The 21,274-nt window shown below is 46.9% G+C and overlaps 1 protein-coding gene across 5 annotated transcripts in view; it reads left to right on the top strand.

The window, feature by feature from the left end:
• The window catches only part of P4HA1 (prolyl 4-hydroxylase subunit alpha 1), a 29,678-nt gene extending 9,386 nt beyond the window's left edge, over positions 1–20,292 (top strand). For 2 of the 5 annotated variants that reach the window (XM_054636995.2, XM_077183469.1), the window contains exons 5-15: positions 87–224; positions 1,941–2,180; positions 2,983–3,170; positions 4,177–4,353; positions 8,504–8,574; positions 13,388–13,487; positions 14,401–14,454; positions 15,625–15,690; positions 16,121–16,189; positions 17,071–17,167; positions 17,672–20,292. In XM_054636995.2, coding sequence (XP_054492970.1) covers positions 87–224; positions 1,941–2,180; positions 2,983–3,170; positions 4,177–4,353; positions 8,504–8,574; positions 13,388–13,487; positions 14,401–14,454; positions 15,625–15,690; positions 16,121–16,189; positions 17,071–17,167; positions 17,672–17,742 — 1,271 coding nt within the window. In that variant the 3' untranslated portion in view covers positions 17,743–20,292. Of the gene's footprint in view, positions 1–86; positions 225–1,940; positions 2,181–2,982; positions 3,171–4,176; positions 4,354–7,381; positions 7,453–8,503; positions 8,575–13,387; positions 13,488–14,400; positions 14,455–14,514; positions 14,569–15,624; positions 15,691–16,120; positions 16,190–17,070; positions 17,168–17,671 lie in introns of all 5 variants that reach the window. The other 3 variants (XM_077183470.1, XM_054636996.2, XM_077183468.1) reach the window with 3 other exon arrangements.
• The last annotated feature ends 982 nt before the right edge of the window (positions 20,293–21,274 follow it).

The following is a 21,274-nucleotide window of genomic DNA, read 5'->3' as shown; positions in this document are numbered from 1 at the left end:
TGAAGGTGGATTTTGGCTTTCCCTGGGGCAGGGAGCTCACCCAGCTCCCAGGACAGAGGTGAGCAGTGTTTCCCTGCCTTTCCCAGGCTTTATCTCCAACATGACCATCCAGAGGCAGTTCTTCCCCAACGATGAGGATCAGACTGGGGCAGCCAAGGCCCTCCTGAGGCTGCAGGACACCTACAACCTGGACACAGACACCCTCTCCAGGGGGAACCTGCCAGGTGAGAGCCATTTGCATTTCCTAAATGTCCTGATTGCAAATTGTTTGCTCTGTTCCACCTCGTTTAACTGCTCACCCTGAAGGGAACTTAGGAAGGGGTTGAGCTGCCTAAAATTAATGAAAAAAATGGGTTTTTTTGGTTGAAATCTGCATCTTTCTTCTAGTTATGGTAAGATAATCTAGTGTTAATAGTTTCTAATAAAAATCAATAGCAATAAAATCTTGCCTGGGTGGGGTTTTTTTCCTTGTGTTGCACTGGCAGATGCCTGGTTTTATTATACAACATAATGCATTTTAACAAGTATTTTTGAGCTTAAACTTCAGGGGTTGTGTAAACTGAAGAGCAAAAGATGCTGCATGCACAGACTTGAGCCTGTGTGGCATTGCCTGAGCTGATCTTTAAAAGGCTGCTCTGTGCAGGAGAAGACACAATTTCTCTTTTTTATCAGAAAACTTTCTCTGCTGAGTCTTCCTTGTTTTCCTCTGTTGAAAAATAGTCCTGTGCCAGCTGGCAAAAAATCAGCTCTGTACAATCCATCTTGTTTTTGCAAGTGCTCATTGTGGTCAGATGCCTAATAAAATTAAGAGTAATTGGCTTTATGTGTTATGATGTATAACCTTGCTTTTGGCTTTGGTTCAAGACCTGCTCAAGGACCTGCAGATTCCTCCTGATGCAGTGAGCAGCTCATTGCTGTTTTCTTCAACCAGCACAGAAATACAAGGGGAGGTTTTGCTGCTTTTGAAGCAGTGAGCTGTCCAGACTGTGTGCAATGAACTGTACTGGCAGAACCTGGAAATTCTGGAGGATAAAAAAGAATAGCTTGGACTCTGGAGAGCTCCAGAGGAGAACTTCCCATGTGGTCACTTGTTTGTGCTCCTTTTCTTCATTCCCAGGGAATTTCTTTTGGTCCAGAATCTCAGCTACTGCCACATTATTGTGTCCTTGGGGGGTTTGCAGGTTCAGGCTCAGGAAGCTGCAGTTGCTGTCCATCACAGGAATGGGCAGCAGGACAGCTGCCCCCTCTGAGCACTGCAGAGCTGCTGTGAGAAACTCAGAATGGGTTAAGATGTAATCAGGGATGTAATTCTAGCTGTTATAAAACACTGGCAGGTCCTGTTTCCCTTTTACAAGATAAAATTTGGTTTTTCATAGGGCCTGTATTTCTAGAGGCAAAAATAGGAATCTGTAATTTGCCTACTAGTGCTTTAATCTTTCAGAGGTCACTTAAAATGTTTCTAAAAATGACTGACTTGAAAAAAATCCCAAGCAGCTGGGAATTTACTCCCTGATGTTTTCCTTCTCCTCCCCCACCAAGCTGTCACTAACAAGTCGTGGTTCAGTAACATTTTGAAAGTGATAATGTGATGTCCTTGAAAACAGAGTTCTGAAACTTCAAATTTGGCTTTTTTTTTTTTTTCTCTTGCTGGAAGTGGTTGGGGTTTTGAGGAAGGAAGGTTTGTTTAATTTGATTTTTCACTAGTGGTAGAGACATTTAGCTGTTCCCTGGTATTCTGGCAGTGGAAAGCTGCATCTGAGTGCTTGTGTGCCAGGGATTTACAGGCTTTAGAGACTTCAGGCAAACAGCTACTGCAGAAGGGAGCTGTGGGAGAACAGAAATAAAACCCTGCTGTGAGGAATGAGAAATAACTCAAATGTTTCTCAGAGCACAGGTCTGGAACCCCGTGTAAACTCTTTTGTTTTGCTCTAAATACCCAGGTGTGAAGCACAAATCCTTCCTAACAGCTGAAGATTGCTTTGAGCTGGGCAAGATTGCCTACACAGAGGCTGACTACTACCACACAGAGCTGTGGATGGAGCAGGCCCTGAAGCAGCTGGATGAGGGAGAAGTGTCCTCTGCAGACAAAGTCTACATCCTGGACTACCTGAGCTATGCTGTGTACCAGCAGGGGGACCTGGCCAAGGCCATGGCACTCACCAGGCGCCTCCTGGAGCTGGGTGAGGGGCACAGGGACACAGCTCAGCCTGGCTTTGTACTGGCACTGCAGCCTTGCCTGGGATCTGACTCCTGTGTGCATTTGTAAAGGGTGGTTTTACGTTTTGGATGGGGCTTTGATCCTTTGGACTGAAGGGTTTTCCTGACTTCTGTCCTTTACCTGTCTGAAATCTGCTTCTCTCCCTACATTTTGCTTTCCTGGGTTGAGATTGCTTCCCCTTAGGTAGAGGCAAAACCAAAATTAATGACATTGAAACTAAATTGGTGATACTGACATCTCTGCAGATGGTTTAAATACAAATTCAGCATGCTGAAGATGAAAGACTTGTAAAAACAAGAAATACAGAATACAGGACAGTGAGATAAGAGTCCACTTCATGAAAAATGAAAGCATTTATTCTCCTGTGAATACTCCACTGACTGACTGTGTAATGGATGCTCTGGGAAGCTCAGAACTAACCCTAACATAGCAAGAGCCACTTATTAAAGAACTGAAGCTAATTCTGTAAGTTAAAGAGCTTTGTCACCAGAAATCTGAAATCCCACCAGGGTATTTTCAGCTTTTCAGTCAGTCATGCTGTGCCAGCTCTCTCCCTGTCCCATTCCCTTGTCTCTCCCTCTGAAGTGGGGTGGGCTGGAGTGGCCAAACCCTTTTGCTCAGTGCTGGGACCCCCATGTGCAGTGAGGTTGGAGAAGCAGTGGTGTGCATCTGTTTCCTTTTGCTTTCTGTGAATAAGCACTTCTGGATGATTCCTCAGGGGCTGGAACCCTGCCAGTGATCCCCGTCTGTTTCTCTGTCCATAGATCCTGAACATCAAAGAGCAAACGGGAACATGAAATACTTTGAGTACATCATGGCTAAAGAAAAAGAGGCAAACAAGTCCAGCACGGATTCAGAAGAGCAGGAGAAGGAAACTGAGGTTAAGAAAAAGGATTACCTGCCTGAGAGAAGGAAGTACGAAATGCTGTGCCGTGGGGAGGGGCTCAAAATGGTAAAGTGGAGTAGACTGTTCTCAAATGTTTGAAACCAAACAATGTCAGGAATTTGTGTGTGGTGTGCAAGGAAGGAAGTTGTTAGAGCAGCTGGATGAGTGTGCAGAGCTGAGGATCTTGTGTTGGATTTCTGCCCCCTTTGGCCTGTTCAGTAGACAGAAAGTAACACTGCCTCAGGCACTGCTGGCTGTCTTGGAAGTGCTCCATCTGTGTAATTAATTGAATAAGGATGCTGGAAGTCCAGAGTTACAGACAGAATTAAATAGGGTGGTTTGAGTAGTTTGCAGTCAGTTCTTTAGCACAGCACCAGACCTCTGTGAGACTATAATGAATATTTTCATTCTAGATGGGCAGAGAAGCTGGCTCAGCTGGGGTGGTTTTTTAGTGATGAAATTATCTTAGTAGGGTTGTGTAAAGTAATTCTTGCTGAAATATTGTACAGCAACATGAAAGTGCAGACAGCACTGACCTCTCAAACTGAAATCATCTTCTTAACCTGTCACATAAGGAGGTGGGGGGAGTGAATTGATTGTGTGTCCAGGATGTGTTCTGCCCTTGGAGATACCAATGTCCTGTGGCAGTTTATTGTAAATCAGAGGAGAGAATGATGCATCTGACTCCACTGATCTCAGAAGGCTAATTAATTACTTAATTATACTACACTATATACATTTCATCTAAACTGAATCTGCCAAGCACTCACTCTGCTCACACCTGCACACACTGCTCTGAATCCATGACTGTCACCCAACAGTCCCCACACACACACACAGCTGACCCTGATGGGCCAAGGAAACAAAACATCCTCACTTTGGGTAAACAATCTCCACATTGCATTCTACTTTGGCACAGCACGGGCACAGCAAGTGATAAGAATTGTGTTTTCTTTCTCTGAGGTTCAGAGAATGTGAATCTCAGAAATCCTTGGGGAAAACTGTGCCTTGCTTTTCTCTGTGCCATGTGGCAGCAGCAGCTGTCTGAGAGCCCTTGCTGTGCTCCCTGCAGACTCCCCGCAGACAGAAGAGGCTCTTCTGCCGCTACTACGACGGGAACAGGAACCCCAGGTACATCCTGGGCCCCGTCAAGCAGGAGGACGAGTGGGACAAGCCCCGCATCGTTCGCTTCCTGGACATCATCTCCGACGAGGAGATCGAGACCGTGAAGGAGCTGGCCAAGCCCAGGGTAAATGCTCCCCCTTGCCTGCCTCTGGAACCTGCAATAACTCCTGTGCTGGGTGTGAGTGTGAGTGGCTGCCTGCTCTGGAGGGCAGGGTGTGCAGTGAGCTCACACCTTGCAGCTCTTGAAGGAGGCTGGCAATTCTCTGTGGTGACTGGAGCCAGGTCCCAGCAGTGCAGGATTGTCAGGCTCTTCCAGCAGAAACAGTTTCTGCTGGTTTGGATGAGGTGGAAAATGTCCTCCCAACATTCTCCTCCTCATCCAAACCAGCAAGAGTGGACTGGAGTATTCCTGACCTGTGTTTGGTTTTCTGCTTTTGTTTCTTTTTAAGTCTGGAAGGGAAAGGCAGCCATTCCTCTGGTCCTGGAATGCCACCTTATTGTATAGACAAGAAAGAATGGTTATATTCTCCAGTTTGGTATAAGACTGGCTGCTGTTGATGCCTTGAGAAGGCTGAGCTAGAACAGAGGCCAGAGAGTTAAAAAATAAAGCAGGGATTTATTAAAAGGATCTCCTGCATGGATCCACCTTGGGCAGCACAAGAGCCCAGCCAGGGCTGCACCCAAGATGAACCAAAATGGTCACAAAATGAACCCAAGATGAACCAAAATGGTCACAGAAATGGATGACTGGCCACAGGGTCTGTCACTTTGATCAGTTCTGCTCCATTTGCATATTGGAGTTAATTGTCTAATTACAGCTTTAGGTTATGAAGCCCCATCCTGCTTGTTTTTCTCTCGTCATTCCACTGTTGATTATGCTCTTGGGCCTGAGATTTGGGTTATTTGTCCTTGGTCCCCAGCTGGAGCAGGAATTGTTTTGTCTCCCTACTCTGTGAAGAGAGCTCACCATCCCCTCATATGAAGCTCAGAACCACACACTAAAGCAGCACAGAATCTGAAGAATATAAAAGCTAAAACTTGAGGCCATCACTGTCTCCAGGCTTGGAAGCTGCCTGCAGATAAAAGAGCTTTAAGAGAGCTGGATATAGTTGGTGGGTCTTGGCTTCTCATTGATGATGGTGGCTCATGAACCCTGTCTGAGATACTGGATGCAAAGGTTGTTGTTTCTCAGAGAGGAATAATCCAGGGCAGCTCGAGTGTCTGAGAGAACAGGAGTGTCCAGGACAAACAGCAAACTGATGGAGTTGTGTTCTGTATCCAATTGGTGCAACTCTGCATCTACAAATGTACACTGAAGATGTAGTTAGTTAAATTAATTTATATTTCCATCAATTCTAAAGACTTTAACTCAAAGAAATGTAATTTTCCTGCTTTTTTCCTTTGCTTTTGGCTTAAATAGCTTTTGAGCTGAGCTGAGCAGATGGAGACCAGGGGAATAAGGGCATTCAGTGCAGGAGAAGCTGTTGGCTTGGCCAAGAGCTGTGGTTGTACATGGGCAGCTGGGCCTGAGGCTGTCCTTGGCCTCCCAGGGAGCCTGAAGGGATCTTAAAGCTCCCTGAAGGCTGAGCTGTTGGCCATTGGGAAGAATCTCTTCACTGAAGAGTTTGTCAGGCTCTGGTAGGGGCTGTCCAGGGAGGTGGCAGGGTCACCATCCCTGCAGGTGCCCAAGGAATGGCTGGATGTGGCAAGGTGGGCAGGGATCAGAGGCTGGAGTTGATTATCTTGGAGGTTTCTCCAGCCTCAGTGATTCTGTTCTGAGGTCTCTGAGGTAATGCTCTGAACTGTAAGCAGGAAGTGCAAGCTTTTCCCCCCACATACCCATGAGGCATCTCCTCCTGCTGCCCTGGCAGGCAGCTTTGCTGCAGGGCTGAAAATCAGAGCCTCCATTGCTGGTCTGGAGCTGTTGGAGCTCCTTTGCTGCAGAGTGATGCATCCACACTGTGGAATGTGACCAGACCACTACTTGACAGAGTAGAAAACTGTCAATGTGTGACTGTAAGCTCTGAGGTCGCTGTTTTCCTGTCAAACACTCAGCTCATGGCAAAGACTTGGAGACCTTTATGGCAGGAGCATCTGTATGCAGTTACTGCTCCCTTATTCCCTGTGGCTGAGGCCTTGCACGGCTCAGCAGCAAAAGGATTTTGTTCTTGGAGACCTAAAGGTCATCTCCTCCTTCCTGCTGCTGCCATCCTGTGGGAGGAGAGTGCTGATGTGTGCCCAGCCTTCTGCCCTGCTGGCAGGATGAAGCCTCCTTATTCAGCTCTGCAGTCTCACTGGAATTGTAGTTTGTGCCTTGTTTTTTCCTGTGTCTGCATGGGAGGAGAGCAGAGGCAGCGTGCTGGGAGCTCCCAGTATCTTTTCTTGTAGGTATGGAGAGGCCTTGGCTTGGTTAGTTTATTTTAACAGTGGAGAAATGCTTCTGATTGTTTGGGAGTTGGCATGACATTGTGCCTTCTGCAAAATTTGGGCTCTGCATCCCAGCCTTTGCAGTTATGAGTGATGGAGAGTGCCTGGCAGTACATGAACCAAGCTAAAGGGCACATGTGAGGTTCTGAGTTGGAATATTAACACAGATGGGAAGGCATGAAGTAAATGGAGCACAGCAGAGGGAAAGGAAAGCCTTGAGGCAGGAGTTCCCACTTTGTGGAAATGTGACCACGGGTGAAGCAGATGTTTGTGGGAGCTCAGTGCTGCTTTTGGTACAGGAAGGATTGAAAAGGAATGGTTTATTCACCTGTGGCTTATGGTGCTGCCTGGATTGAATCTACCTGTGAAACCCCTCATGCAGGGACAGGACAGTGTAACAAAGCACCACTTGTCCCCATGCCACACTGCTGTGCTGCTCCCAGAGCATTTCACTACAAAAGAAATCCAAGCTGCTGTAGTTGGCTTTATTCAGACAACCATTCTTACTACAGACATGGAAACAGCACTTGTGGAAAAAACCTTAAAAAACCAGACAAGAAACCTTTCATTTAGTAAAGCTGGAGCCTGCCCTGGTTCCCTGTGGCCCTGCAGGGCAGGGCAGGTGCCAGGGTGGTGGCATTGTCCCCTGGCCAGGCTTCTGAGTGCTCGGAGTGCTGGGCTGCAGATTGTGCTTGTAATGCAACTTCTGATGGTTCGCTTCACAGCTGAGGCGAGCCACCATTTCAAACCCCATAACGGGAGCCTTGGAGACGGCACATTACAGAATTAGCAAAAGGTAAGAGAGCTCTGCCCCAGGTGTGGGCCTGCCAACCTCAGTGTGTACGTCCTGCTCATGCTCAGGAAACCAGCTGGGCTGGAGAGACAGCTTGCAGTCCACCTTGTGATTCCCTGCAGATCTGTAACAGGCTGGTGCTGCTGAGTTTCTCAGTCTTTTCCTTCAGCTGGAAGTTCTGGGGGCGTGTTTTGATTTGTTCTTTCCCTTTTGGTCGCCTTCTCAAGTCTGTTTTTTCAAGTGAGTCTCTGCAGTCAGTGTGAAAAATACAAGATGCCACAAAACCTTCAGTAAAATCTGGGTTTTGTTTTTAATCTATACATTCCTTTCCCCTTGCTCCTTCTCACAACCAGGAATTGTCTTCCCTTTCTTTGGAAAATGAAGCAGATCTCAAAGTGCCTCAATGGGTGTAAGAAATGCTTCAGGTCCTTGCTGTGCACACAGACACACATCTCCTTGTCCAGGATAATCCCACACTCCCAGCTGAGCTCCTTTACCTCCTGCCTGACACAAACCTGGCAGAACACAGGCTCGCTTCCACCGGGCTCCTGGTTCTTTTCAGCTTGTCCATTAAGTACTACAAGAGCTGAATTTAGCCAGTGCTTTCCAAAATTGGCTGGATCTGAAAGAAACCACCTGCCCCTGCTTGCCCTCCCTTGGTTTTAGCCATGGTAATTAAAGATTGGCTGCACAGGCCATCAGCACTGAGCCAAAATTCTGGGAGGAGTTAAAGCTTCTGGGTGAGGAGGAATTGTCTGAGAAACTCAGCATCATAAATTACTTGTAGAAAGTCTTGATTTTAAACAAAAAACCCAAAATTTTTTAAAAAGGAGAAAAATAATAAAGGGAGGAAAAAAGTGAAAGGACAATCTAACCAAATTATTCCAACCAATTTGTTGTGATTTGGACATGGCAGCTGCAGCTTGTGTTGCCCTTCCAACCATTGCCAATATGCGAGCATCGCATCCGGACCAATCGGAACCTTTCAAACACCTGGGGCTTGGCCAAAAGCAGCCTGCAAGGTGGGTAAGCCTTGTCCTTTCTCTTTTTGTAGCTGAGCCGTGCTACTGTTCATGACCCTGAGACTGGGAAACTGACCACAGCACATTACAGAGTCTCTAAGAGGTAAGGGGAGGGGATTCCTTGTCTGAGGAAGTGTGTCCTGGGGCTGTGCTGCTTCAGCACAAGGATTCTGTGTCACTCTCCTTATTCTTCAGCCTTTCTCTCCAGGAGAGGGGCCCAAGCAAGCTGAGCTGTCACCTCACAAAGCACGGGGGCTGCTGAAGTAGGGATTAGTTGTCAGTGGTGGCATTCCAAGGTGGAAGTGCCCTCTCTGGCTGAGCATGGCTTGTGTGCTGTGACTAACACACTAAACACGGGTGTGGGGCTCTGCTGGCACCCAGTGCAATGGGGCACCTGCCTGGCTCACCCCTGCTCCTCAGTGCCCACACTTGCTCAGAGCTGGGAGCTGCTGGGGTTCCTGGCAGCACTGCCCAGTAAAGCTAGGGGAGGATTTTAAGGGATTTCCATGGTGGAATGGTGGAAGGTAGAATAGAAACTCAGGGTTCTTCCAGCTGCTTTTACAAACCCCTGAACTTGGAATGGCCTGGAGCTGAAGGGCTTTAATTTAGCTGTGAATTGCTTCAGAAAGGTAAAAGTGCTTCCAAATGTGGGCTCACAGGAAGGTGGCTGATTCAGGAATGATGATAAGTCTCAGGAGAACTGGAAAACCACTCTAGTGGCAAGTTGAAAACGTTTTTTTTAATGCCTCACACCTTAGCAGCACGTGGGTCTGTGTGCTCATTGGCACGTGGAGGCAATGGGAATCCTCTGGAAATTGTCTGGGAAGCTCTTACATGTTTGCTCCTTAAAACTGACCCCATGGAAGGGCTTTAGGAACATTCATCTTCCTGTTGGACATGTGTTGCATTTAATTTTTATTTCTGGTTTAATGTTCAAGTCTGTCCATGTCTTCTATCTTGGTTATTTGTCACTGCATATTTGGCAGGTTTAATTTATTCACTTGTGGGGTTTGTCCTCTGTGCCAGACAGGTCTGGAGTATTTACTGAGGAAACTCCTTCATCCTTTTGAACATCCCCTCATGTCAAACTTGCTGTGCTAATGATGGGAATTGGAGGTGACCAGATTGCTGATGGAAATTGGGATGCATAATTGGTCCCTACTTAAATAGATGAGGCTTAGTGAAAGAACTTTTTATTTTGAGTTGTGATTTTTCATTAGTAGGAAGTGTTATTCCCTGAGGTAGTGCAGATGCCATGGTCAGAAAAAATAGTACAAAGCACCACCCAACATTAAAGGCCAGTTAAAAAAAACAGGATAGAGCCTGGGGAATGGAACCCTTAAATTCTTAATGAGGTTTGGTGCTCAAAAATGTGGGACTTCCTTCCAGTGCACCCAAGGAACTCTCAGAATTAAAAATCACATTTTACTGAGCTCTAAATTTTTAAATTCAGTATCTCACTGGAAACTGGAATTAAAATTGTAGGGACACATCCAAGAAGTTGGGGAAGGCCATTTTTTGAGGGTAGGATTTAGCCTTGAGGTGTGCAGCTCCTGCTTGTCCCTGCCTTTGCTTTCCTCCCTGTGCAGATTTGCAGGATGGGTATGGATTCCCAAGGGAACCTGACACCTAAATCTGCAGTGGGAGGCAGAAGCCCCCCCAGCAGCTGATTTGGAGGCCCTGTGCTGTTCCTGCTGCCCTCCTGCACTGCCAGAAGCATCTTTCCCTTGGAGCTGCTCGAGCTGCTTCAGATTCCAGATGAATCATTGCTCCTGAAAACCAAAAAATGCTCGCTTCGTTTTTTTAATAGATGACTGCTTTCCTCCTCCAAACATTCCTTCCCAGCACATGCCCTCCTAAATTACAGCATTCCTGCCTCTGAGAGAGCTACTGTTCCCTTGGTGGGACGTGGCAGCTCTGTGGAGGGAGGCACCTTGCCAGTGTGTGCAGCACCAGGATAAACCCACCCACTCACACACTGCTTTTACAGAGAAAAACTCCCTTTCCCCCTTCCCTCTCCTCCCAGCAGGCAGCCAGAGCTTGCAGCATGTCATGCTAAAAGTTTCCACTTCAGAAATACCAGGCTGGGCTTTTACTCACTCCCTGTTGTGTCTCTGCTGGTATTTTTCTGCACACCAAGTGTGGCTTAGAAGGCCTTTAAACACAAATCCCAGTATTTTGTGGCCAGTGACCTACACAGAAGTAGTGTTGGGATGTAATGTCTTCTCCCAGACTAACCAGTGCAGCTGAGGAGATGAGATCTGGGGGGGATGTGCTCTTGTGTGTTCAGTAGCTCCAGAGAATTCTCTGGTTTTTCATTAATGTACTGCTTAGTCTTTAAATTATTTCTGTGTAGAAGCATCTGCCATTCAAAATCTCTGAGGTGCCTCGTGCAGAATTAGAAGAAGGAGGAACATGGGACATGTTGTGGCTGTCCCCATCCCTGGCAGTGCCCAAGGCCAGGCTGGACAGGGCTTGGAGCAGCCTGGGACAGTGGAGGTGTCCCTGCCATGGCAGGGGTGGCACTGGATGAGCTTTAAGGTCCCTTCCAGCCAAGCCATGGCTCAATTCCATGAGTCACTATGATTATTCCTGACTGCTTGTGATCCATATCAAAGTTGTTAAAAGCCCCCCCAGTGTGAATTCAGCTCACTAATGGAAGCATTAAATTTTTTATAACATTTCAAGTGGGTCAGCAAAACACCAAACTTGTGTGGTCAGGGAACTGGGGGGTTGTGTGGTGCTTTTTAAGGAAATACCAAATCCTTCTGTAACTAAATCAGGGATATCTTGGCCTGCCCTGCCTGTGGCTTCCCAGGAATTGTCCCTTTTTTGCTGGGGCCCATCATGGACTCAGAGGTGACAGCTGGTCAAAAAATAGGACAGAATGCAGTGAACCTGGAAATATGTAAATATTAAAAGAAAACAAACTGCTGAGCATGTTGAAGGTTGTTAATGCTGCATCTCCTGCACCACTGGCCAGGGGAGTCTTTCTCTTTTTTTGATAGACAAGGGCAGGAAAAGAAAGCCAACTTTGGGTGAAGAAATTGCTTTGAACGAGGCAGAGACCTTTATCAGCAAGGGAGCAAGCTGGGAGAGCAGAGAGGAGGGAATGTGAGACAGCTGGAATATTCTGAGGCCAGGCAAAGCCATGGCTGCAGCTTGCATGGCACCTCCAGGGTTAAATCCCCCTGTACCTCTGCAGCACTCAGGCCTCCCTGTGGTTTTGCTCAGCACCCAGCAGACAGGCTAGCACTTGGAATATGCTTTCAATTCCCTGTTCCTCCACCTTTCATAGGCTTTCTTTGTATGTGGAGGCAGTTAACTTGATTTTTAAAATACATACAGTACTCCCCTTCCTGAAAGGCTGCAGTATTCACTGCCATCTAAATAACCAACAGAGCAAGAATGCTTGGGTTTTGCTTTCTTTGGGTTTCTTGGGTTTTTTTCCTTTATTAACAGACTGGACAGAGGCAGAGAGGGCCTACAGTGAAGCTGCTGGGTGTGTTGGGGCTCTTCTTGTGCCTTAAATGTGAGGTTAGGGCTGCTTGTGAGCATTACCTGGTCACCATGGCTGTGTGGCATGGCTGCTTCTGGGGATTTTTGTTTGGTGAATGCTTCATATCCATGTCTTAGCATCCTTCTGCCACCTGAAATCAAAGGAAATTGTGTTGTAACACCTCCTGTACTAACAAGTGTTCAGCAGTGGATGGGCCTGGGGATGTGTTTGTGCATGTCTGTCCTGAGAAATCAGATTTCTTTTATCTCATAGTTCATTTGTCATTTAAAAGAAACGCTCGTAGAGATTCTGTAACCTGTGTCAGTGCCTTGTGTCATGTGTCATGCTACTGTTCCTCCCAGACAAAGTATTTGGGGATTTATGGTTTTTTTTGAAATGCAAATCTTAAAACTTAATTTAGGATAGATGTGAAGGTTGATTTGAGTAAAAATACATGGATGCTGCTGCTGATAGTTTCCAGCTGGGCTCTGGGCACAGGGGTTTGTGTCCAGCAGGAAGCATTGCTGAGCCCAAAAGCTGAGTTAGCTGCTAGAAAAAAAGGTAGAAATACCTATCTCCGCTTTCCTGTCAAAAAAAAAAAAAAAAAATAAAAGGAGGACAACAAGCCCCAAATCATCAATATTATCACCCATATTAGTGCAGGGGGCTGCCAGGTAAAATGAAGGTGCAGTGGCTGGCATGGGATGAATCAGATGAGCAGCTGTGGAAAAACTCTAATACACAGTAGGAGACAAACATTCTGAAAGATGCTTTTGGAACTGAGGCTGACCTTCCACATTAAAGAAAAAAAGGGGGGGGGGGGTAGTTTGGGTTCCCCCTCCTTAAAAATCATTGTGTACCTGAAGTATGTGCTAAATACCAGGGTTATAATAGGCTGTGCTGACAGCAATTGTTGCACTTAATGCATGATTTGGTTGTTTCAGAATGATTTTTAGTAGCACTGCAGGGGGAAGTGATGAGGAAGGGCAGCTCCCAGAGAGCTGGCCTGGAGGTGTGGGACATGTGGGGAGCTGAGTTCCAGCTACACAGACAGAAACAGTAACTCACCTGCTCCTGTCCCAAACCTTGCTTCAAAATGATCACCCCAGGGGCTGAATGAGCTGTTGGGAGCGGGGTAAGAGCAAAACTGTGTGTGCCTGGTTTAAAAATCAGCTTGAAGCACTGTTTGTGACACTTCCTTCAGCCCAGTGGGGGAATTCAGGCCCTTGCTTACAGAGCTCCCTTAAACCCCTGCTGGAACTGGTCTTTCAAGGAAATGCATTCATGAAATTCAGGGCTTTGTAACACCCTGAAAATACTTCTGGTCATGCCCCCAAATCCTTGAGAAGTCCTAAAGAGCAATGTCCCATTCCAAGTGCCTGCAAGTGTTGTGCTGTCACTAACTGTCCCCCCCCAGCGCGTGGCTCTCGGGCTACGAGAGCCCGGTCGTGTCCCGCATCAACACCAGGATCCAGGACCTCACAGGGCTCGATGTCTCCACTGCAGAGGAGCTGCAGGTAAGTGCCAGCTTGGCCTTGCTGCTGGGTGCCAGTCACCATCTCAGCACTTGCTCATGTGAGGTGGCCACAAAAAACTCATTTATTTACAGAGGGGAGAAGAAGCTGTCTTTGCAGAGCAGCTGTTCAGTGTGAAATGGGTTTTGGGGCTGGAAGGAAACAGTGATAACTGAAACTCTGGATGTGTAGTTCCTTTTAGAAACGACTTCCTTTTATTTAGTCAAATAAACTTGAGTTTCATGGCCACAGGGTCAAACTTTGCTGCTGTTGGAGGCAGTTAAAAGTTTAATTCAGGGAAGGCCACCAGAGTGTCCAGTGTCCCTGGGATGTGGGAAACCCTGGCTGTCTGTGTAACTTGAGTAAAGTGCAATTTAGAAATGCTTTTGTTTGTTGGCTTGGGGCCTTTAAATGAGCAGCTGCCTCCCTGACTGTGAGCAGAGCACGAGGACTTAGAAAGCAGGACACCCACAAAGCACTTCTGAAACCTGCTCCTTGCCACTCTGTCAAGGTTCCTGGTGATAAAATGGCCAAGGATCTGGGGGAAATTTGGATGTTATTTTTTTTATAACCAATTGGCAAGAAGGACAGGGAACCCTCTTTATTGACACAGTCAAATTCAGGTCAAAAAAGTGGCTTCAATGTGATGATGTAAAAGCACTGTGACACCGTTTTAGAGACAGGCTGAAAAGTTTTCTGTAGAAGAAAAATGCTTTTCTGCCCTGGGAAGCAGCAGATTCTTACCTGGAGCATCCTGCAGGCCACTCTTGGATGTGCTCCTGCTGCTGACAGAGGCTTGACATTTCCTGGGGCTTGGTGTTTAAACTTTATCTCTGCAAAGGCTGTAGCTGACAGCCAAACTCTTGCCTGGCTAAAGACTGATTTACTAGATCCTGTGCTTCTCCTCCCACTGTAGGTAGCCAACTACGGCGTAGGAGGCCAGTATGAGCCTCATTTTGATTTTGGAAGGGTAAGTCCTGCTTTGTCTTCACTCTTTCTTCTTCACAAGCCCTGTGTTTCTCTTTTTCAGGTGGCAAATTATGGAGTGGGAGGACAGTATGAGCCCCACTTTGACTTTGCACGGGCAAGTAAAGAGCTGGAGGAGAGCTAGACCTGGTGAAGCCTGGGCCTCTGGGCTGGGCACACTCTCTGTTCTTCCATGTCTATTAAATTTTGTAGCTCTTCCACTTTGCTAATCCATGTCCATGGAGAAAGCCCTCTAAACCACCAGCTGAAGCTGTGGAGGTTGCTGCCTGTAAGCTGAGTGCCAGCAGACTCCTGACAACTGGAAGAAGTCTTATCTCACTGTCCTTAATTTTTAAATTGGATTTAAATTCCCCACCTGTTTTATTCCAGCTTAAATTGCAGACTGCTGAAATTCAGTTGGTTATTTACTGGGCATAATTCTGTGTGGTTTAACCCCTTCAGATTAACCTTAACCCTGCCAGTCCCAGCCACCAATTCTGAATCAGGATCTCTGCTCTGTAAGCACCTGCTCCAAGGCATTGCAAGTGATTAACAGGTTTTGTTTGGAAACACTGGGGTTGTTTCCAGGAGTAACAATTGCTGGAATTTCAGTGCACACAAACTGTGGTCACAGGGGGTGGGTTTAGAAACAGAGGTGTGAGAGAAGTTGGTATCAAAACTCATCAAAATGGGGTTCATTCTTGTAAGTGGAGTGCTGGACACTTCTTAGTTGCCTGGTTTGTCACTGAGGCTTCCTCCCTGCTTCCCAGCTGGAATCCAGAGTGGAGTGTGGCAAGGAGGTGTCCCAGCTGACCCTGGCACTGAGAGCTGCCCTGCCTGCTGCCAAGGACAAGGGGGATGAGTGTAATTAAATAATTCAGTTTGCTGTGAGGAGGATTTATAGCCTCAGCCTCAGACAGCACAGTTGTTGTTACCCATTAGAAATCTGGGCTTAATGCCCTCCCTCCTTGTCCTACAGAATTTCAAAGTGCCTGGTTTATTTAAATTGATAGATTCACTCCTATTGCATTCCTCCCCTCCTTCCAATTCGAGGGTTGGATTAATTCTTCTGCATGAGTCTGTTCTGTGCTGCTGGCTCAGCAGCTGTGTGTCATTGGCTGCTCTCAGCAACCAAAAAGAAATGCTGATGGAATCTGCCTGCTTTTGTTCACAGAAAGATGAGCCAGATGCCTTTAAAGAATTGGGAACAGGCAACAGAATTGCTACTTGGTTGTTTTATGTAAGTGATACATTTCTGCCATCTGTCACTGCATATTCTATACCATGGAATGATTTCATTCTGCTTTTCTTTCATTCTTTTTTATTGAAGGGACTTGCAAGTGAAGGAGTCACTAACTTTGGGGTAATACATATGGGGGGTCTTCTTACCCAGACTTTGTGGTTCTTCCGTGTGTCTTAAGAAGGATTTTCCCCCCAAATTTGAGCATTAGCTTAAATTATTTGCCTGCCTGTTTATTTTTGTATCTGCATCAGTGTTTACAGCATGTTCACTGCCTTAACACTCGAGTGGGAGGGACAAGGCTGGGACTGCACTGGGAACAGAGGGGGTTTGGCCTTCTTAAGGGATTTATGTCAAAATTGAACTTCACTTTCACTAAAAAGTGAGATTTTCTCAGCCTGAACTCACCTGTCCTTCCCCACCTGTTCAGATGAGTGATGTGTCAGCAGGGGGAGCCACGGTCTTCCCTGAAGTGGGAGCCAGCGTTTGGCCGAGAAAGGTGAGCAGGATTCATCCAGCAGATAAATCCACTCCTCCCCACTACCCACACAGAACAGAGTGTGAAAATGAACCTATAAAATAACTGTAAGCACCTCTGTGCTGTCAGAACAGTGCTGTGATTTTCCATAAGTGCAGAAACTGGAGCTGTGCTGGTGATTCCAAGGGCCCTGCTATTCCATGTGTGGATGCAAATGCAAAACACCTAAATACTTCAAAACACATCTTGAAAATACTCAGATCTGTGAGTTGACTTAGTCTTGAGGCATCTGTAGGAAATTCTCCTGTCAGTTTTTTCCCCTCATGCAAGGTTTGCCTTTGCTGGCCTGCTGCCCAGCTTTAGTAAATAATCTTGGCTTTCTTAAACTGGTCAGGAGTTGAATGAAAATGGCTTAGGATTTAAAAAAAAAATTAAGGGCCAATTATACAGACATACAATAAGTTAAAGGAGACTTTTTCCTAAAAATAAGAATATGGAAAAGAGCCTTCAGTTTAAAAGGAGCCTCTGAAACAGAAATGCACCTACCTTTGCCTTAGTGTGTGTGGTACAGAGCACAGGGCTGAGTGTCCCTACCATTCCCAGGGTACAGCTGTGCTCTGGTACAGTCTCTGACAGCCCTGTGCTCTGTATCACACACACTGAGTGTCCCCCTGCCATTCCCAGGGTACAGCTGTGCTCTGGTACAATCTCTATGACAGCCCTGTGCTCTGTATCACACACACTGAGTGTCCCCCCTGCCATTCCCAGGGTACAGCTGTGCTCTGTATCACACACACTGAGTGTCCCCCTGCCATTCCCAGGGTACAGCTGTGCTCTGGTACAGTCTCTGACAGCCCTGTGCTCTGTATCACACACACTGAGTGTCCCCCTGCCATTCCCAGGGTACAGCTGTGTTCTGGTACAATCTCTTCCCGAGCGGAGAGGGCGATTACAGCACGCGGCACGCGGCCTGCCCGGTGCTAGTGGGGAATAAATGGGGTGAGTACCTGCCTCTGACCTCAGTCTGGGCTCTGCTGGGGGGTGGCTGGGCTTTATTTTTCCTTTGGACTTCAGAAATTACATTCTTTGTAAAGAAATATATTTAATATACTTTTTCTACCTCATATCTCTCTACGTGTTAAATATATTTTATATAGTAGCAGATTTCATTATGTGTAGAAAGGAAATTAATACTGTCTCTACTTTAAGAGTTTTTGTAGCCATGTATGCTTTAAGAGTTTTTGTAGCTTTGCAGCTATACTGGAAGGGTTTTTGGTTGGGTGGTTTTTTTTCTTAGACTAACTTCACAGATTCATGCATGGCAGTGGGGTTGGAATGAGAAAGTCTTTTAAAGCCCCTTCCAACCCAAACGATTGTGTGATGAAAACCCTTTAGAGAATTAAAATAACCCTGTGCTTAAGCAGAAGCTGGCCTAGAGCACGTTTAGTGGAGCAGCAGAGGAGCTGAGCTGTGCAGTGATGCAGTCCCTTTGTGTCTTTGCAGTCTCCAATAAGTGGCTCCACGAGCGGGGGCAGGAGTTCCGCCGGCCGTGCACGTTATCGGAGCTGGAATGAGGCAGCCCGGGCTCCCGAGCACTCAGGGTGTGCAGCTGCACCCTCCTGCCAGTTTACAACTGACTAACAAACACTCCACTCCAGGTTCACCCAGCTCAGCTGTGGACAGGACAAACGTGCTTTTGGTTCCCTCCAAATCCCCCCCAAGGTTTATCGACAGAAAATACCGAGGCTGACAAGTGTTACTGAAACAAACAAAAAAAAAGGACAAAATACAGATAAATACAGATGAGGGCCACAACTTACAGTGGTGTTGTGTGTGGTGTTCCTGTCACCATCATCCCTCTGAGCAGTGTGGGCAGCCAGGGGTTGGCTGGAGTCCTCCTCACACCTGCCAGGCTTAGGGCAGGATCATTGCCTGGGGGGCTCCCTCTGAGGAATGCTGAATGAAACCCTTTCCTATTCCTCAATTCCCACACACTTGACTCTTTGCTTTCCTAGAGTGCCTGACCACTGCAGGCTTACTTTGCTGGAAAACAGGCTATTAGCATGTTTTAGCCTGGTTTTCCACTTCCACAAAAGCCCCACTTTTTAAACTTGTCTTCCTTCTCAGCCTGTGTGGAGAATTTGGCTCTGAATCGTGACCACATGACAGCAGTTCCACAGGCAGAGTCAGGATGCTTCCCCAGTGTCAGAGCAGCCTGGGAACACCCACAGCCCATCTCCCCTCCTCTTCTGCAATGTTTGTCCTCAAGAACAAATGCTGCTTTTGTTCTGTCCTGGCAGCCAGCTCTTCCCTCTGCTCCTCGGGCAGTGGGGATGGGGATGTTCCCACCTTCATTAATCAAAATTGTCGTGCCTTAGGACACTGGAATTTCAAATTGGTTCTGAGACTTCAGGTGCTGAGGTAACACAGAGTCCTCACAGAATGCTCCCTGCCCTCATCCTCCTCCCAGCTCTCGAGGTTTCAGGAGAAACCCTCAACCTATTTATAGTCCTGAACCTTTTTTAGATGCAGGCTCACTTTCCTCAACCCTTTCCCTTCCACAGGAGGATTTTTAGCAAAATATCCAAATATCTCACTAGCATGAGGACAAAAATCAAAGGAAACTGCACCTGCCTCTACCTGAACAGTCCAATTTTCTGGATGATGATGATTTTACTGATTTAGGGGTCAAGCCTGAAGTCTTTACCAAGGGTAAAATTCCAATTTTGGTTAATTGAATTTTCTGCCTCAATAAAATCTTGACAGTTGAGCCAAAATGTACAAAACCTATTGTTAAATGTGCTAGAAATACCTCTGGATTACTGGGAATGCAGTTTAAGGTACTATAGTTGGAGGAACTGCATACTTTCAGAAGGTCTTTGCTGGAAAATAATTGTTAAATTTCTACTGAGCCTGGTAGCAGTGGGACCCACAGATCTGCTCCTCCTTAGCCCTGCACCTTCCTGAACTTTGCCTGGCTTTGGCAGCTGGAAACAAGGTCCATCCATAAAGTGAGAACACAAAGTCTGCACAGTCCCACCTCACATCTGCACTGCTCATTCACCAAGAGCAGGAGCTGATCTGAAATTCACCCCAGAACTGCATTAGCAGAGCTGATCTTTGAGCACTAAATTGTAATAATGTAAAAAACCCCAAACCCATAAGATTTGTGCCTACCTGAGTTTTCTCACTGTTTTATCTGTCTCTCTTCCTTTCCATGGTTCTCTCTTTTCTCTTTCCCATCTCTTAGTTTATTGAGCTCCAAAAAGGTAACCATGGCTGCAGGTACTTCCCACCATGTCCCTGCAGGTGAAAGGGGACAATGAACAGTGGGAACAGTTGGGAATTCTGCCTTTGGGGCATCCAGAAATGCTTGTAGGAAAGCCAGTCCTACCTAGTAAAGGAGCACAAAACAAAATCCCTTGTATTGCCATCAGGAACTGGTGTGGAAAGCACCTGATTTGCTCTTGCTGTCCCATCTTTGTTCAACAGTCACCAAAGCATGAGAAAAACCAGAGTTGGAGAATTTTGTTCAGCAGTTCCTCACCTCAATACCAGTGAGTACTCCAGTGTTAAACAGCATCAGTCCCAGGCACTGCTTGGGGAGTACAAATGTTCTGCTGCACGACTTTTTAAAGCAGTGAACCATTCACAGATAATTCTTCAGGAAAGAATTTTCTACTTTTGACAGTAGAAAAATTTTACTTGGTTAAAGGAAAAAAAATCTCTCAAAATGAAATCTCCAGTCTGCTGGGACACATCAGGAATGTTCCAGATTATGACAACAGGGTTGGCTTAGATTTTTAAACTGCAGACAATCTCTGTTTCCTCTCCCTCCACTGCAGTGGTGTCCATGCCTCCAACACTGACTGTGTAAGGGATTGCACTGGTGCTGCTGCTTCTGCCTTATCCCATCATTTCTCAGAGGGCTTTTGGATCCCCAGTGTGGCTCCTGTGTGAATCTAGTTTTGTATTAAACATGATTGAAAACTGTCTGGGCTCACAGTGACTGACAACTGCCTTACTGTTACATTTTTTTGTAATAAAATTTTTAATGTAAAAAAAAAAAAGTGAACAGGCTTAAAATAAAAGCCACTGCCATTAGCAGTGAGAAATCCTCCACATCCAACTGTCCTCCTATGTGGCTGCTATAAATCTGATCACACAGAGGTTTATCACCAGAATTTTATCACCATTTGTGGAAACCAAGCTCCTCTGTTTCCCTTCACCATCTCACTGGGCAGGTGCAGGAGCTGCTCCTACCCCAAATTTCTGTTCAACCCTAAACTTTGTGTCTCCACTGGGAACACACAGCACTAAAGGGCTGCAAGAGGGGAGGGCAGATAAAGCTGGGCTGAAAGCAGGGTCACCTGCTGAGGGTCCCTTTTCAGGGGTGGCAAATCTATTTTGTGAAGATCAAACAACCACTTACCCTGGAATGGTTCTAGGGAGGGGAAGAAAGCACCAGAGACTCCAACAGCACAATGAACTCACAGGTGGGAAGGTCAGGCTGGCCTCTTCCATGACCTAAACCTCTGGGGTCTGTGCACCACAGCCATCCCTGGCCTTCACCCTGCAGAGCAGTGGAGCTCGTGCTAATTCCCATCATCAGGAACCTGCAGAAAGCACAGCAGGGGCTGCTGAGGGGGCTGGATCCTTTTCCTGAGGAATGGAGCCTGTGTGCTGCCCATGGGGCTCTTGGCTCACAGGTAGGGGGGCACTGCCCCAGCACAGCTGATGGGAGCCCACATTTGCAATAAGCCTGAAGAGCAGCAGCACTGTTTGATTTTGGAAGGGTGATGGAGTTCCATGCCCAGACACCCAGTGCTGCTGAGCTGCTGCCCTGCCCCTGCCAAGACAGGCCTGGGAGCAATGAAGGGCTCTGGATCAGCCCTGTCCCCCCCCAGCCAGTGACCTCCCACCATCCCAGCTGGGTCCCTGGGGCTCTGGTGGCACAGCTGCAGCTGAAGGGTGACCATGGGGGTCACCAGCATGGGAGGAGCCCAGCAAGGGTGAGGGCCCCAGCAGCTGCAGCTGAACAGGCAGGGTAAGGTCAGAGATAGGGAAAAAGGCCTGTCAATGTCACAGGGCAGAAGAAGATGAAGA

This window comes from Agelaius phoeniceus, chromosome 9 (genome assembly GCF_051311805.1).
Source record: "Agelaius phoeniceus isolate bAgePho1 chromosome 9, bAgePho1.hap1, whole genome shotgun sequence".
Classification (NCBI taxonomy): domain Eukaryota; kingdom Metazoa; phylum Chordata; class Aves; order Passeriformes; family Icteridae; genus Agelaius; species Agelaius phoeniceus.
Note: the sequence above shows the minus strand (reverse complement) of the source record. Positions and strands in the feature narration are given on the sequence as shown.